At 45.1% G+C, this 18723-nt stretch overlaps 1 protein-coding gene across 5 annotated transcripts in view; it reads left to right on the plus strand.

The window, feature by feature from the left end:
• The first annotated feature begins 5399 nt into the window (after positions 1 to 5399).
• Positions 5400 to 18723, plus strand: part of LOC142564094 (uncharacterized) — a 46654-nt gene continuing 33330 nt past the window's right edge. For 2 of the 5 annotated variants that reach the window (XM_075674940.1, XM_075674943.1), the window contains exons 1-7: positions 5400 to 5945; positions 10726 to 10761; positions 10871 to 10906; positions 11011 to 11046; positions 12274 to 12306; positions 13720 to 13861; positions 17186 to 17300. In XM_075674940.1, the coding sequence (XP_075531055.1) occupies positions 5415 to 5945; positions 10726 to 10761; positions 10871 to 10906; positions 11011 to 11046; positions 12274 to 12306; positions 13720 to 13861; positions 17186 to 17300 (929 nt within the window). In that variant the 5' untranslated portion in view covers positions 5400 to 5414. The remainder of the gene's footprint in view (positions 5946 to 10725; positions 10762 to 10870; positions 10907 to 11010; positions 11047 to 12273; positions 12307 to 13719; positions 13862 to 17185; positions 17301 to 18723) is intronic. The other 3 variants (XM_075674942.1, XM_075674941.1, XM_075674944.1) reach the window with 3 other exon arrangements.

Here is an 18723-nt window from a genome sequence, read left to right on the forward strand (position 1 = left end):
CTCTTTCTTGTGCCATACGACTATTATCATCTAGCTTGGCGACACAAAATATTAACAAGCCAGTAATGATGACTTGTTACCAAATTGTACATTGCGTGTAAGGACCAGGTGTCTGCAGAACGCTGTTCCTGTACACACAAATTCAACACAGTTTGCATTGTGCAGAAAACACAATTTATGTTAGTTGCAGTCAAGAAACAAATTCATTAAATTAACTTTCTGAACATACACTGTCAAAACATTGCAGTAATGCAATGATCTTCCTAGTGCCATAAAATAATGAAGACTAGCTACCTCTACTGTCGGACATGCTCACACTCTCCTTATAAGCTGCAAAACACTGTCATCACTACTCTTTTAGATGCCTGCAACTATGGCAAACCACTAATGTTGAAATCATGCTCACACCTGCCCCAAACAAAAGCATTAAAGAAACAAAGTATCCAATTAAAACTGACAGGATTTCTTATAGCAAGTGCTTGTTTCTTGAACACAGTGCTGCTGATGTACCTGCTCATCAACTTTCAGGTGTGCATTGATGAACTTGCGCTAATAAGGCACTGATACCATGTGCCTTGGTGAAGCCTATGTTTTCATTGTGGCGCAGTATTATGGTGCTATTCAACAGGAAATGGTGACTTCTGCCATACTCAATTTCGGTACACACATCTTTTTCTGCCTTATATGTAACTATATCTGTTTTGCGCGGTTGACGTGAGGCACAAGAGGCTTCATGAACCAGTGTAAACACCAAGTATAACTTATTGTCGCAAGTACAATGGAGCAACTTTGCATGAATCCATGAATGCTAAAAAGTAGGATGACGAAAGACAAGCGCCTATGTATGCTTATGTTTCTCTGCAACCATTTCTTCTTATTTTTGACGATAATTGCTCTTTGAAAATAACTCGGTGAGCTGAATTTGTAGTGCAGTTGTGCAGGCAGGCAAAGGCCAGTAATGGGCTGTTTTAGTGCTCGTTTATTTCACTTAAATATAATACATAGTATGCACGTACGTCATTCAATGATACTCCGAGACTTCTGGTGTGCGCGCGCCTGTTAAGGTACCCCAAGATGGCGGAAGTAGACGACAGCAGCGGATGTGACGCCACGTGCATACTATGTATATGTGTGAGTTATTACTTAAAGGGACACTAAAGGTTAATGTTAAGTCATCGTGGACTTTTGAAATACCATCCCAGAAACCTCGAAACGCTTGTTTCGTGCGGAGAAGAGACCTATTTTAAGAGAAACTGCGTTCTGAAGCGTCCGCGTACCACTAGCGCAGTTCAAATCACCCGCCCTCCGATCGAGGAGTATTGACGTCATGGTCTCATAGTGACGTTGCGCCGTCGATGAGGAAAACGGCTCCCGCAGACGGCGCTATGGCTTTTCTGCACAAAACGCAAACACGCGGCCAGAAACAGAGCCAATACAGAGCCTACAGCAGCGCGAAAGCGGAACTATGGTGGCTAGCGGAAGGTAAAGCGCACGACGATAAGCAGGTCCTTTACGTTATGACGCCAACTTCGACGCTCGTTGCAATGGATGACCCTGACGACATATTAGCTCGCGATGCTGGGCTCGAGTTCAGCGATTTAAGCACTGATGAGCGTGACCTGCTGTTGAGGGCTCGCGCTGCCGGCGGCCTGCTTTGAAAGACACTTCACGCGACTTCAGTTAGTCGGCGTTGAACTCGTAATCCTCTGGACGAAAGTGCAGTGAGCACACTACGTGATTTTTCGGCTCTTTGCCAGCGCGCTGTGGCAAAGGTAGGGCACTTAACCACTTCGAATGGAGAGGTTCACTCGTTGGCATACAGTGATAAGTAACGTTGGATTCGCCGCTGCAACTGCCCTTGGCCAAGTTCCGCGGACCGTTCGCGCATCCCACGACATCACATGGACGTGACATTCTCGCTGCTTGTTCCAAATGCAAGTTTCGCGAGCCAGCAGGACCACCGCAGCACGACGCGATAAAGAAACAAGTGAAACTCCAAAGCGCGTGCGGGGCAAAGTCGAGCGCGCAGAGTCGAGCGAAAACGAAACCTTTCGATCACCCATACTACTCAAGGGTAACGTCAAAATGTTATTTTTTTCTTAGGATCGAATAGAATAGACAAGTAGCATTTTTTTCTGTCTTATAACCTAATGAAATGATCTTTTTAATACGAGTAGTTGAGTACTAATGACATAAATTATGATGAGTGCTTTCGTCATCGGGCCAGTACCGGAATGTCGCCGGGGGGTCTCAAATCGTGTAATGCATTTACCTCAATTTTTCGGTTACTAAAGCTCTGTTCGCGATTATATTGACGCCTTAGACGTTCTAGAGCATTGCTTTATCACTTTAGCTAGCTTGACCTTCTGGTAACCTTCAGTGTCCCTTTAAAGGTACACTAATGAAGCCGAGTTAAGGGGCAAGCCAAAGCTTTGGCTTGCCCCTTCTGCCACACAACAATAATCGTTATCTGCCTTGATGCGTTTCCTCTCTTTAACGCTGCGAGCCCGGAACTTTCCAGTCGCGAACGGCACGCGCGTTATCAGAACGGGCACTCCAAAGGGTGTAAACTGTTCTATGCTGATAACGCGCGTGCCGTTCGTTACTGGAAAGTACCGGGCTTGCAGCGTTAAGGAAAGGAAACGCATCAAGGCAGATAACGATTATCGTTGTGTGGCAGAAGGGGCAAGCCAAAGGGTGCAACTTTGCCTAAGAGTGTACAGCAGTGGTTTGGCATGGAGTAAAATTTTTATTACGGCCCGTAATTACAGGCTATTCTATAACACAGCTAACTTACTAGTAGTAAATTCATTGCTGTGGTTAAAGGGACACCAAACGTTAAAATTAAGTCACCGTGGACTGTTGAAATACCATCCCAGAAATCTCGGAACGCTTGTTTCATGAGAAGAAGAGACTTATTTCAAGATAAAATGCGTTCTGAAGCGTCCGCGTACCTCGCCCGCTCTCCAATCGAGGAGTGGTGACGTCATGGTGGATGGATGGATGGATGGATGTTATGAGCGTCCCCTTTAGAACGGGGCGGTGGGTTGCGCCACCAAGCTCTTGCTACTATGCTGCCTAATATCCTAACCAATAAAAAAAAAAAACACTATGAACTACCACGTCCAAATTTTCTGATCCCCTATTGCATCTGATCCCCTTAGGCAAAGTTACACCCTAGGGTGTAACTTTGCCTAAGAGTGTAGAGGGTACTGCCATAAAAGTAGAGATATTTAGCTGTGCATTATATTTCTCACATGGCTGGTCCAAATTTGTGTCCCCACAATGTCCATAATGAGATGTCACGTAAGGCCTGTCTCCAGAAATAAAGAATCATGTGATATCAACAATTTCGTCGGGACAGTTAGTCCAGCCTTTTCGAACCTGATGAAAAAATGATCTTGAAGGTGAAAAATTCAGCTCAAAACCCCGGACAACCGACAAAGTCCAACTCACAACCCACAAGTTGTTAGTCAGCCCCAGTGCTTGTCTCGTCTCTGTGGGTTGTCCTGGTTTTGCGCTGAATTTTGCACCTTCAAAATACCGTGCACCAACTGAAACCCCTGCATCCACGCGCCACCGCCGCTTTCTTAAGTAGCGACAACCTTTGTTGTGCGTCGCCTTTTCCCCTCACACCAAATCCGGTGCCGGTATTTCCGGTTCCGGCGTTTCCGCTTCCTGGAGTTGCGCTGCGGGAATTTCTGCTTTGACTGCTGTTGGACGATGGTGAGACGCCCGCGCGTGCTTAGCAGAGCTGTGGCAGTCACCATAAGAAGAATACAAAGGGGACAAGCTGTTGTATTCCGCTCAACAAGCGCCCAGGCACTACATTCCACTGTACGTTGTCGCTCGTGCCACAACCGGTCGCAGGTTGACGCGAAGCAGCGAACACGAGCAGATCGCTGGTTACAATAGGCGGTGGTTCTTGGATGGAATCGCATTCACAGTTTCAACCGCAGCTGGTGCAATTAAAGCCACTCCAGCGACGCGAAAGTAAGCAACACTAAAAAACAAAACGTCACTTCCACTCGGAACAGGAAGCTGCAGCTACGTAAGTTCCGTTTGGCGCCGGAAGCTAAGGGGGTGAGTGGGAGAGGAGCGTGGAGGAGGAGGCAAGTTGGCGGTACTTAATCTGTTCGGCGGAAACGTGTATGGAGGGGCTTTAGTACCAACTAGCGCCGACCGAAATTTTATTGAAGTCCCAAATGATCGACATATAACTGCGGTATTTTTAGCGACGTACTAATTGCATACTAATTTCAGATACGAAACATTTTTTCGATAATTTTTACTAGTGAATTCTGAAGCCGAATACGATCTGAATAGCAAATACCATTCGATTAGACTATATATGTTTCTACTTCATTTTGCCTGCATGCTAGATTGCTAAACAAACCACGGAGATTACATTGGTAAAGACTTCCCGGTCTCCCCGATTCAGTTTGAGTACATAGGCAATGTCTTTTCCCTAACACTTTTGTTCATATCAACGTCTAAAAATAGCCTTGATTCCTTTTCTCGGGAAGTCGATTGGTTCACCTGGGTGTGGTGCAGCTTTTTAAATAAACACGCTTATTCCGGTCAGGAGTTTTCACTTTTTCTATCAGTGTATGTAGAATATTTGATAATTTTTCTCTTTCATACATGTTGTGGACATATATATCTATGTACCCTTATAGCTTTATGTAGCTAATGTTTTTTATTGTTATTGTATGTACTTTATTGTTACAACTATTATTATGTACTTGATTGTGTGCCCGCCTTACTCAATCCCCATGTAGGGGCCTTGTAAGGTATTTTACAAAAAAAAAAAAACGCATTGGTCATCTACATCTCCTTGCACCACGCAGTTAATAAATCTTGTTTATTTCACTTTAATGTTGTTATCTTTGATAATTATCCCTGATGAATATTCCACCAACAAGAAGCGCGCGTAAAATGACACGATATCAATAAAATTATCTTGCGCAGCTTCATGTTGCAGATAGGCAGCTTCAATAGGCACCGGCCGACAAGAGTCGCGGGCGCACAGAAGCATGTAAAACCACTAAAAAAATTCACTGCACAGACTTTCTGCGAGAAAAATTGGGCGTCCGCCAGCGTCGGCGCAACGAACGCGCGCTCGCTAGCAGACGACACACTTGACAACGACAGCAAAATTGAAGACTTCATACTGTATAACCCATGGCTAAAATACGTATACGTAGCAAAAATGTTTCTCTATAAATTTTCAGTTGAAATAGCGCACCATTATAAGAGGGTACGCGCGCAATCGGGCTCAGTGCCCGCAGCAAAATTACGTCGAATATGCCACGTGCGCCTCCTTCGCATACAGCGCTCTCGAACAATTTTGCACACGCGGCGCCTCAGCGGGGCTTTACTCAGCGGTAGAGCGCCGTCAGGCCCATTATTGTATGAAACTCTATGGTTCAGCCCACTACAACGCGTCTACGCTTTACTATTTTCGGGCTGCACTTCGAAATTATTTGGCTACCTTTTGTTGGGGCCATCTGGCAACCCTGGTTTCGACGGCGCGCGTTCTTTCGCATAGGTGTTTTGCGCTTTCGCCTTTTCGCTGCTTTCGCCCCATGGATTCCACTCGGGGCGAGCGACAGCGGGAGCTCGCACGAGAGCGGCAGCGTCGCCGTCGCGCAAATCCCGAGCTTCGAGCGCGGGAAGCGCAATTAAAGCGCCAGCGGAGGGGAGCCGCTACCACTGAGCATCGAGAACGGGAAGCCCTAGCCAAGCGGCGGTGGAGGCAAGCCAACCCACAGTTTCAAAAGAAGGCAAACGAAGGCAAGCGCCAGCAGAGGCAAGCTAACCCGCAACTTCGAGAGCATGAGGCGGAGCAGAGACTTCGACACAGAGCGGTTCCTCCCACGGAGGGTGCCGATGCACGGTTCAAGAGAGAATTCCTCGATCGTGACATTGGCCACAGCTGCAAGGTGTGTGATAGACTGTGGTTTGATCACAACCTCACGCAACTTAAGAGTGTACGCACTCCGAAACCGAAGCTTGAATCTAGCAAAACGACGACGAGACAAAAGACTCGTGAAAATCGCGCTAAACACGAGTTCAAACTTCATAAAACGACCACCAGCTTCGCTGTTTCGACAGCTATCACTGCGTGGATCGGGCTGTACTTTTTCGTGGCTCGCCCATAGAATAAAGAACCGCTCGCCGCGGTGACAAGCGAGCCGCAAGCGATTAAAGGCGCATTCACACCGAAGGCGGGGCGGGCAAAGCGGGCAGGCGGAAAGCGGCGAAAACCTCCTCGCCGAGCGGGCAAAGCTGGCGGAAAACAAGGCGGGCAGCTCGATCGCTCTCGGACCGATTTTTTCCGCCCCGCCGGAGCTTCCCGCTTTCCCGCAGGCAACCAGGGCTCTAGGAGACAAGCCGACTCAAAATGGCATCCACCGAGGCAGCTGGATTTTGCGCTGCACTTTTGATTGACGCAATCAAATGTTGCCCGATGCTATATGACAAGAGACACGACGTATACAAGGACACCGAATACAAGAATCAAAGCACTGGCATGACCCATTCTCTCTCGTTCTTGCAAGGTGGGGGGAACCCACCAACGGCGTTGGCGGGCTGTCTTCCTTCGAGCTTTCTGCTGCTCGTCTTGAAAAGCTGCTAAAGAAGCAGCGAGTAGAATGCCAACTATTTCGTTTCTTCAACCGAGCTGATCATTCTTCACAAGTGGTTAGCAAGCGAGAGTGGCCGGTCAGACAACGGTGGTGCGGTGACGACGCTCGCGCGTGCACGTTGAGGACGGGCGACCAGTGCCAAGAGATGGCGACACGTGTGCCACGAAAACGCTGGATGCTCCGCCTTCCCTGCGACGTGGGCCGCCAGGCAAGCCGTCCGGTCTGAATAGGTGCGCGCGCTCACCGCCTCGCCGCGTTGAAAATCCACTTGGCCGCTTAGACGCTCCGCTTTCGGTGTGAATGTGCCTTTAGTGGCTCCTACTGTGACGTACGCGCAGGAAACTGGCACCATGCGACCCTACCGACCGTACTCGCGCTAGTTCAGCCAGACCGCTTCTTTCGCACTATCTGCTCGCGTCATCTCTTGCTCGCACTTGTTTTTTTTTACAATGACGTGTCTAAACCGAGACGTCCTGATGGAAAGGTTGTTAGAGACAGTGCGCCATACCCGATTCTACACAAGACATACCCTGAATACACGAACGCGACACCCAGTATATACTCCATTCTCCTTGTCTTTCTAACGCGGCGAACCCGCCGTGGTTGCTCAGTGGCTATGGTGTTGGGCTGCTGAGCACGAGGTCGCGGGATCGAATCCCGGCCACGGCGGCCGCATTTCGATGGGGGCGAAATGCGAAAACACCCGTGTGCTTAGATTTAGGTGCACGTTAAAGAACCCCAGGTGGTCAAAATTTCCGGAGTCCTCCACTACGGCGTGCCTCATAATCAGAAAGTGGTTTTGGCACGTAAAACCCCAAATATTATTATTATTATTCTAACGCGGCGACGCCGCCGCAACAGAAAGAAGCACACCAACATGATTATGATCAGCGGCAACGAATTCGTCATCTTGATGAGACATGATTCCCATTAAGAACGCAGGACGAAGAAGGTAAACAGCGCCGATCTGTCAGCAGATGAAGGAAAAGACACGCGAGCACGCAGAGGGAAGCAGCAGCGGAGGCCCAGTACGGCCTCGGCGACTTTGCCATAGAATAAAGAACCACTCCGCTGCTTCGGTGGCACAGGTAATTAGCGCCATCCAGCAAGCTGGCGGGTAAGCAGATTCGCTTCCCTCCCGTCATCCCTCGTAACTACGCTCCCCTCGTCCTCCCTCTAATCTCCCTCGTAACTCCCTCATCTTCGACGGTCTCCGCGCGCTCCCGCCGGCGCGGCTCTAGCTTAGCCCGCTCCTTGAAGTTTTGTTTTCTGCCATTATCAATATAGTGTACTAGATTAGGGGTAGTGAGCCGTGGGAAGGCCCCGCGGTGAAGCAGTTTTCCCAGAAACATACAGGTGGCGCTGCTGCACCTTTCACCTGGGCCCTTCATGCACGCATACACGTCGGATGTCTCCTTGCCCGGCCAGAAAAATGCGTTTCAATGCGCTCCACCGCACCCTCTAACATACAGAAGAGAGATCAAGTGGGGAAAGAAACAAAGTTGCTTTGTTTTCTTGTAAAGACACAAGCTCAAAAGGTTTCCTTGGTACTTGCGAGTCCAAGCATGTGCCGGTGGCACGACTGGCTTATCAGAACCTTCACTGAAAAGAAAACATTCAGTGCACACACAGGTTTAGTTCTACAAAGAGCGATTTATTTACACAAAAAAAATGGGCTCCAGTCCATGCTGTAGAGGTGGTTGGACAGCGAAGCTGTAAACGACAATTAGAATGATTACCCTTTGCGTAAAGAGAAGAAAGGGGGTTAACCGAGGGGCCCGATTTTTATTAGTCATATCATAAGAAGCCAACAAACACTGACACCAAGGACAACATAGGGGAAATTACTTGTGCTTAATAAATGAAATAAAGAAACGATAAATCAATGGAAATTAAAGTGGATGGAAAAACAACTTGCCGCAGGTGGGAACCGAACCCACAACCTTCGCATTTTGCGAAGGTTGTGGGTGGTTTCTGGTGTCAGTGTTTGTTGGCTTCTTATGATACCCTTTGTGTAGTAGTTTGAAATTATTCACGTGGCGACATTCACATGCACTTAATTATTATGTTTTGACAGCGTGTGACTTGGCTTGCGTTGCTACTTTGTGCACCTACAAAGAGTGAGCCAGAGATAAGAGAAATTCGCCGTGCCTTGTACGCACACTGCTCTTCAGGGGTCATCATCATACGTGCATGTCACAACATAAATCATTTACTAGGCTGATTCTTGTATGTATGAAAGCGTACTTACGTCACTCCCTGCTTCGTGTGCAAACGTCGAGCTGTCGTCACCGCAGCAGCTTGTGCAGTAGTAATCTTTACTGGGAAACGTATTCAGGGAGCGTTACGTGCTTCGCTGGTGTCTTTCACCAATTATGCACGTGGTTCGGATACTTGTCTTAAGCTTGTTCTTCATTAAAACGTATGCTGTTCTGTATGTTGTCTGCGTCATTCCAGAGAATGTATGCACAGTTCCCTTCACTTTGGTGAGTGCTTGTAGCCTCTGCCTTACAGAGGCATGAGCCATAGATGAAGATAGTTTTCTGTTGACGTTACGCCACAAGGAAATCCTGAGATGCTAGTCATAGACAGCTTCGCTGTAAAACAGGATGAAAAGAGTCATGCAGCACTTGTTTCGCTTCTTCCATGGTGTGCGAGAGTGATTTTGATATTAACGCATGGCAAACATACGTCGGGCAGACAATGCCGCCTTGTGTACTTCCGGAGTCCATGAAGACAGTCTTTTCGATCATGACAGCATGAGACTGACTGTTAAAAGACACGTGAACATAAGCAGCACCACCATCGTTGGGAAATTTGGGAGCAGCCCACTGCTCTGTCGATTGAAACTCATTCCATAAGTCAAACGTACTGCACGCCAATTGCCGGCCCATCCATTCGAAGCTCATCAACTTGCAAGCAAGGTTTCTTAGACGAACCACATACTGCAGGTTCTGCGCACACGTTTTTTCTTGGAGGTCTTTTGCATGCTGGTACCTTCGACAGGTACTGGGGAACATTTGGCAGAATGGTCAGTACTGCATCCAGTCAAAGCGAGGGCTTTTCATGTGGTATCTGCACTGCCTTTCCATCAGTGACGTGAACATAGTCTTGAAATACATACTTTGCTTTGAATTGTAGCTCACACACAGCGTCATTCAGCTCCAGGGGCTTATCAGCACGGTGAATGTTCTGATTCCGAACACAGCACCTTTCATCGTCCTTGGGGACACCAAGCAACTTGGGCGCGTACTTCACGCCACTATATCCACTTCTGCAACTGGGAGCGAAGCAGTTCTTCTGACGAGGCTTCGTCATATCACCTTGCGGGTCAGAGAAAAAACTTCAGATGAAATAAGAAATGCGTGCACAAAACACAGAACAACATAAATGCATGGACGAATGCAGGTGACAGGCCAACGTATGAGCGCGGCCATAGAATAAAGAACCAACTTTGTCGCGGCGTTGGCACAGCGGGCAACTGGTGAAATAAGGTGAAAGGCTCCATAGCGCCGCCTCGCGGCTGCAAAGCTTTTCTGGATTTTCTGCTTCATGCACGCGCATTGCCCAAGCCTCACCCTCGGCCCACTACCCCTACTCCAGTACACTATAGTTATCAAGAAGCGAGCGTTGGCTGGTGTGGGCAGTTTTGTGGTCCTCGCTCGCTGTGGTGCTTGCACGCCACGACATTTCGCGACTCACTCTGCACTGTTAATGCATCCTGCTGTGGTGCATGGATACTTCAAAAAGAAGTCCTTCTTTTTATTCAAACAAATTTTTGGGCCCCTTCGAGTTCGAATCATCAAGACTCGACTGTATGAAGCAAAATCAAGGTTTATGCCTCAAATTATGGTGTTATTAATAGGGCTTCTATAAACAGTTACTCAAAGACAACAAATTTTTGTCTTGCTCAATGTGTTTTTCCAAGTGTTTTCATGCTTTTTTTAATGTCTAGAACAGGCGTAGCCATGGTTAAGACAAATTTGTTTATGGTAGCATGTTGAATATTGTGTTCATGTATTTGTGTGTCTGAGAAACTGCCATTCAATTTCTGTGGTAATTATCTCCCTTACAGGTTGACTTTTGTGGGCAGACGGAAGAAGTTGGAAAGGTAATCTTTTTGTTGTTTCTGAAACATTGTAGCCACCATTTCTCACTCCAGCTTTACTTCCTGTAACTGAGACCATCTGGTTTTCACACAAAAAAACATTTGCTTCTAGGTGGACAGTTGTGTACAAACTGAAGCTGCCGTAAAGGTAAGATCAATTGTTAAAAGTTGTTCCCAATTAATCTTGCATTCTTGTATTCATGTTGAAGCGTTGGTATGTACAATAATGAAGTTTGTCTTGTCGATTTGCAGAGGACTTGCGAAGTACAGACTGAATGTTCCGGGAAGGTGAAACTTCAGCTTTGTTTTTATCTTTTGTATTGCTTTGAGTCTTGTAACCGAAACTTTATTTGTATCCAGGCACATATAAGTAATATTCATTTAGGCTTTTTAAGAGTTCCATTATTCTCCACTACAGATAGCACACGCAACAGCAAATCTCACCCTTTCCTCCAATCCCGCAAACTCACCGCCAAACAAGCAAATTACAGATTTCACCTAAACCTTACACTAGCTGCATTAAACAGAGGAAAATTTCAAAAGGTCTCAGAATTAAGGTTAGATGTGCCCTCGGTTCTTTACCTTCCAGGCTATCATTGAAGTAGAATGCTGTCCTAGAAAATGCATCACTCTTTTTATTTGATATGCTCAAAGAACACTGCAAAGAACAACTTACGATAATTGCTGATCAACTCGACAGCGTAAATTTATCTCAACCAGAAAGAAGAGAATGTGAACAATTCGTCGAAACTATGGAGGACAGATTACTAGATAAATACCAGCACGAAGATATTAGAGCTGCAGATCCACCCAAGAAAACTAATGTAACCCCTACAGCTATAATACGTGATATAATAGAAGCTATAATACGTTCAAGTAATTTGCAGCATATGCATGTTAGTGAAATAGGTCGATAATTACAGCGGGAGTGCTTGTCACTGGATTTAGATAGGAGAACTACCTTACCAATCTTCCAATCCTTAGGCTGCTCACCTGATGATACTGACTGGTTAAAGACGAGACACAGAAAGCGACTGGAAATATCAGTAGTATTCTTCAGTTTTTTTAGAGTAGATGTGATCAATGCCAGCTAAGTAGAAACCTTAAGATTCGTGATGAGGTTCATGATACCTTCGGCAATGATGGTGATTGGAGCCATGAAAGGGAAGGGTTGTTCAGGAACAAATGGCACATTGGAACAATCTTGTGTAAAAACAGACGCGAAGTATGCATTGAAAGAAAGTGCAGAATCTTCATCAGAAAGTGGAGATTGTTTTGAATCGTGTATTGTAGTGCGATTAGTAGACTTACTATAAGGAAAAATTATTTGCCAGAATTTTTTAGGATTATTTGTAATAAGTGAGTTAGTTTGGTGTCTTGGCTTTTCTTTTTCTTTCCGTTTTTTCTTTTATTTATTTATTTCTTTGTTTATTCCATTTCAGTATTTTCTATTCTTTTATTATTATTTTTTTCACAAGCACCAGTTTCTGCCACTCCTTCTATCATCTCTTTCAGAGACACGATAGCCCACAACCACCAGCGAAACAGGTAATAGAGGGCTGCTGTGCACGCCGTTGACACGCAGGCTGACACACGGGTTTTGACACGTGATTGACAGACGGCCGTGTCCCTGGCCTTATGCACAGCACTTCTTTATTCTCAATTCGACACTCTCGCCGCTAACACACCTTCGCTTGTTGCCGCACCCACCCGCCTTATGCCCTCTCCCCTTTAGAAGAACCCCACCTATACATACTGTGGCGAGGAAAGCATATGTTGCCTTGAAGAAGACAAGTCCACTTGTCGAAACGTTGGCTCCTGCTTTCCCCTTGTTCTCATTTTGCTCATTATTTTCCTTAATGCGACACCAAAGAGGAATATTAAACTGAGCTTAGTAGTCAAACAAATTTGTAGAATACCAAAACAGGCACTCTTGCTTCAGAGGACGCTTGTTAAATCGGAAGATGGGACAAACGAAAGGCATTTCGTTGCTCCTGTACCAGCTCATTGTGATTTCACGTATATTGAGAATGTATACTTGAGTCTGGTTAATTGTTTGTTGGTAAAGGAGTACTATGCTGCATTCTAAAGAAACCAAAGACTCAGACCAGCAAGTTTTGAGAACTCTTCCTGCACCAGAACGCTCCAAATTCAAGAAAGTACATTGAAATTAATAATGTAACACTGCCATTCTGCCTCTTGAGATTTTGTCATGAAACTGAAAAAGCAAGAAGCTTGGCCTTAATTTTTTTTCTGCTCATAATCTTAACGAAAATGACCATTTTGAAAGATGTTACCAGTCTAAATTCGATGTTCCTGTTTGGTGCCCCTACCTTATAGCCAACAATGTAGGATAACATTGGTTCTGTACTGTTTAAGTGATAACATAAGCGACTTCTGTGTTGCAACAAGTCCCCACTGCAATGATCTTGAGTGCTTTGTGTGTGGTTGCGTAGTGGGCTTCCTGCTTGACGTTCACACCACCTTCCACATGCTTGCCCATTCCCCTCCTAAGATTCGTACGTATGTTGTCTACTGATGAACCAAGGCAGCGTTGTGGCACCTTTTCTCCAGACTCTGCAACCTCTCAGAGGAACTTTCCTTGCATTCTTTCTTTTTTTGGGTGCAGCACTAAGTGCAGGCATAACATGCTTGCGACTGACCAACAATTTTGATGATCTTAGTGGCTTATTTGTTGTGACCGTGCAACATCAAAATTTTACTTGTGGCGCTCTAACCTGTATGGCTCCAGTGAATTAATTGGTGCATGATGAACTGCAGTTGTTTGTCAGAACCACTTGTTGATTATGGATCACTTGGTTTCATCAATTAAAGAGGGTTGAATGAAGCTACATTGACTCTTATGTCAGCTTGTTATGCGCTTGATGGATATTCTTCACTTGCATTGCACCTTAGGCTTTATTTAGTGATGCTGCTATTTCCTTTTTTGCATGGTAATAGACATCAGAGGCATTTGTAAATGCCCAAGGAAAGAAGTCAGTAGCGGAGTCCATCCCATTACAAACGCCGTTGAATACTTTTGTCGAAGATAACAGAATGCGTGTCTGCGAGCCAGCTGGTGATGTATGGGATGATGAAAGCGGTGAGTGTTTGCTTTTTTGTGGGTTAGGAAGTAAAGATGGGCTTCAGAAAAGAAAGAAAGAAAAGAATGCAGGTAGACAGGTCTGTATATCCCATTTTTGAGTAAGCCTGGTATCGCCTGAAAGCAGTAATCCGGGAATGGCACTTTTTTTTCTTCATATATCATAATGGTGTATGTAACACAGCATGGCCAATGTTATGCGCTTTACAAATGCTGCATATGCAATGGGCTAATTTTATTTCTTGCTTAGCTTGACAGATGTCTTAAGGTTCGACCATGCCATGTATGCCTTCAGCATTGCAATTTTCGGAAGCATGCGAGTCATGTGCCAACCGAAGTACTGTCTCCCCCTGTTTCCATGTATTTTCCCTTGTGTCTCGTTTCTTTCACCCTTTCCGAGTTGCGCCAATTAAAGATAACATCGTAGTGTGTAGCCTCTGTAATAGTGAAACGCATGTAATTGATAAAGAAAATGAAATTATGGTCTGCTTCGACTTTCATGTTTCCTCTCTAGTCCTTTAAGTGCCGTGGCCAGGTGTACTCATGTTCGTTCCTATGCACTCCCTTGGCCATGCCGGAGTGAAGCCATGACTTTCTGCATACTGTCTGCCCTTCCCAAAATAATTTGCAAGCATGAAACATCTGTAGAATGGTAAAAGAGAATGTGGAGGCTCTGACAGAACATGGAGAGCAGGTTGCTTCAAACCGACACTGCATGAATTTGAGTCAGTGGCATCTGGCGAATCAAACCCTAACATCTCTGCAGAATCGTGCAAGCTGGAAATATTGAAAGATTGTTTCCTCAAGACTTTGTCGACATCATTGTAGAAGGGAAAAACCTATTCTGTCAGCAGGTGCTTGTTGCCTGCGCACCTTCTCTGTCCAATTGCATTCATGATTGGACGGAAGTCACACTAGGTGAAGTTTACATTCTCCTGGCTGGTAACTGTGCTATGTTACTATGAAAAGAACTTTATGTGGTGACTAGTCATCACTGGATCCACTCATCAGCATGCCAGCTTTCTCAAAGCTACTGAGCCGCAACCACTACTTCTTAATTCTGTGGTTTCTTCGCTTTGTGAACAGTGATGGACTGGCAGAGGGTGGCAGATTACACAAATTGTGGTTGATAATCTCTGCTCTTCAAAATAAGTTTCAAGATCAAGGGTGGGTGAATATTCGAAGTTTTGAATGCAAATGGGATATTATACACTAAATATTTGTATTGGCAGTTGAAAATGAACTATTCGGTATTTTTGAATACTGAATAGCAAGGAAATATATTGCAACAACTTACTGTTAAAGTCTTACTAGTGTTCTTTCCCTGTCTGCTAACTAAAGTACTGCGGATTATAACAGGTGAAACGACGACAAAAGTTTTCAAAGCAATGCAGATACAAAATAGGTACTGAAAGCTTTGTTCTCGGTTTTGTAGTGGAAGCCTAAATGACAATCACGATTTTTGCTTGTAGTTTGCAATTTAGTGTTTTTGGAAGTCTAGCCAGGCAGTAATTTTATTTCTTATGCTATAACCAGTGATTTTTTTTGCAGTAGGCTCGTTTACTTGTGTTCACAACACACAAGTCCTTCAGTGAACTTTTGTTTGTGTGGTAGATGGACAAACAAGCGGTGTGCATGCTTTCAATTAAACTAATTTTGGAGGCTCCAAGGCAGGACAAAAGGAGCAGTGGAACCAAAATGATACCTCTGTGCATCAGCGAGTACAATACCTGCATAGGAGCTGTGGACAAGGCAGACATGATTGTGACAGTTTCAGATGCTGTTATTCAAACGTCAGTGAAGTGGTATATTTTTTTCATCTCCTTCATTATCTTGAACCACAACATTGTTCATGGGACGCTTGATGGCAAGAGAAGGATGACAGGCTACCTGTTGGAACACATCCATCAGCTCGTTGGTAAATACCAGTAAACACCTCCAAAGAAGAGTGTAATACAGGCATTGAAAGCAGATGACCCGATGCATCTGACAGGCCAGCACTTTATAAGAAAATACCTGTCACTGCAGCAAAAGAGCATCAAACATGAGCCTGCCATGTCTGCACACCAACACAAATGCGTCAAAAGTGCCGCAAGGAATCTCGCGAAATGTGCCTGACCTGCAACCATCTGTGCCTGACCTGAATGGCTGTGTACCGAGCATTGGACGCACAATAAAAAAACCCAGGTACCACTTTGTGTGGTTCCATGTTTTAAGGAATACCACAGAAAGAAGGTCTTTTGAATCTTCTGCAAGACATATAAAATGTTCTTTTCTTTTGCACAAATTTCCTTATTGTGACACTACTTATCCAAATAATAACATTATTAGCATGTGCTAACTTTTGTTTGAATGTTCAGATTAAAAAATAAAATAACTTAAAGCCTACTCGTGCTACTTGAACAGATATTGAATTTGTTGCACATTGAAAATACCTTTGGGACAAGGTGGGTGGGAATGCACAGTACCCAAAGAGCTAACTAGTGTACATATGTAAAATATTGCCCTCGCTGTGATGGCTTAGTAGTCATGGCATTGCGCTGCTAAGCACGACGTCGTGGGATCAACAATATGCTAGGGATTCCTCACTGTCCAAGTCATGCTCGCTTGATGCTTGGTTCTTCCTAACGTCAGCTCTTGTCACTCTGACAGAAGTATGGAGATTGTGCAGGGTTGTTTCGCACTGTTGGCTTGACAACAAGCAAATGAATGAGAACAACATGGAATGTGAATATTTCAGGTCATTTTCTTGGTGCACTGGGCTTTCTTAACTATTCACCATTTCCTTTCACATTTTTGTTGCAATGCTGCTGTTCCATATTCTGCGTAGCAACTGGTAGAGCTATTGTCGCCACAGTTCTAGTTTTTGTGAACTGTAGTTCACAAAAATAATATTGTGCTTATGCGTGGCCTTGTCACCGTCAGTAAGCTTGTTGTACTAGTCTAACAGTTTCATTTAGCTAACTATTGCTTACCCAGCTTTATGTTAAATGTAAGGTCAGACAGAGCATTGCGTGATGCTTCCTACATGCAGTTGATTAGGATGGAAGATTGATCTAGTAAGGGCAGTGTCGGGACTGTTGAAGGTGGTGTGAGAAGTAGGAACACAAGGGAATAGTGCATGGGACACATATGCAATGTGCGTGGTCATATGCTTTGCTTTTGTTATTGCTTGTTTTTTATTGTTAACTGTGACCATATGCAATGTACTAAAGGTAACAAAGAGTGCACCAGGAAAATGAAAGGCGAAAACTTCATTTCTGCTTAAAATTGTTCCCACTTTTCCCAAACAATGTCTTATTCTTCTCCCTCTTTTGTCTCAAGAGGACGAAACCACTGCCACTGTTTTGCACACGGTCTACCCCTGCAAGGAATGTGGTGACCTCTTCTTGAAGGAGGATGTGCTGAATGCACACTTGTGGCAGGACCACAAGCAGAGGTGAGAAAATTTGTGCTGCCCATACTCCATGATTTGGAAGTTAGCAGCGTCCTGCTTCACTCTGCCATGTGACATTGCGTTTCAGCTACTTATCAGCGTGGACATATCACTGAAAGGGACTTGTTTGTAATTGTACTTGTTTATGCCATTTAGCCTCTTGGTGTAGCACAGCAGAGTTGCAGTTGCTCCAAAAGTGTTTTGCAGAATTGCTGCTGCAGCACTACATTTTTATTGCTACGAGGAGGCTTGTACCTGTTCCACAGCTGCAAGCCTTGAGTGCAGGCTTAAATGAGTAAGGCCCACAACTGCCACCTGTCTCATGCATGTGAAGGAGGAGCAGTAGTGGGGTCCTGGCACAGACTGTTCAGCTTCAGCTGAACATCGTCACAGGATTCTAAACAAGTTGTAATTAGGGGTGTGAGAATACCGAATAGTAGATTTCGAATCGAATTAAGAAAGAAAAAAAAAAGGGATATGAAATCGTATATGAAATAATTTTTCACAAAGTTTAATGCTTGCAAATTTTAGGTAAGAAAATATGGTACCGCACATGCTCGGGAGTCTCCTGGCATTGCATAACAAGAATTTAGCAAGCTATCATTATCTTGGGTACATAGAAATTAAGGATATACAGTATGGCCTACCCTTATTAAAGGAAACACCATGTTGCTATACCAGCACTGATTACAGCTTAGTTACGGTACAGTTAAACATAGACACAACGAACTTCAATATAGCAAAATTCTTGATATAACGAACAATTTAACTTTTCATACCCTCTTGTCCATAGAGCACCATGTATTGGGAACCTCAATATAATGAGGTGTGCTTGAACGCTATTTCAGTATAATGAAATTTCACTGCCGCCGCTATGGAATACCGAGACAATGAATGAAAACTTCCACTGACACAGAGGGTAAAATGATTGAATTGCAATCGGCTGCTTGGGAACGCACCTCTCAAACCGCGTGCACCGCGACAAGAGCGACCGCCGAAGTGGCGTGATGTTCCATATGTAAAGTCCAGGTGCGATAAGATCCTACTGTGCCCCGCACACTGTGATTTAGGTGCGAGTGAAAGCCTGTGAGGGTGAAATAATAAAGATGGTGCCTTCATGAGTGCCACTCCCGCGCAAGCGAAGGAAAGAGGGGCAGAGCAGCGAGTGAGCTTTGGCCTCCGTGGCCCCAAACCCACAGGCCGCCCTGCTTCCAGCTTTGATCCCCCCGCTACCCCTTGGGTGCCCTGGAGATCCTGAGCCGCCTGCTTTATCATAACCTCAGGTGCCCTCCTGAGGCCTCCGTTTACTGATTACATGTGCCCTCCTGGAGCAGTGTTTGTAAAAAAATGCAATCTATTGTTGCAACTAAAAAAGCGACCCGCGACTTATACAACACCAGTCAGAACCTTGCCCCTTCAGACACAG

This window comes from Dermacentor variabilis, chromosome 11 (assembly GCF_050947875.1).
Source record: "Dermacentor variabilis isolate Ectoservices chromosome 11, ASM5094787v1, whole genome shotgun sequence".
NCBI classification, from domain to species: Eukaryota; Metazoa; Arthropoda; class Arachnida; order Ixodida; family Ixodidae; genus Dermacentor; species Dermacentor variabilis.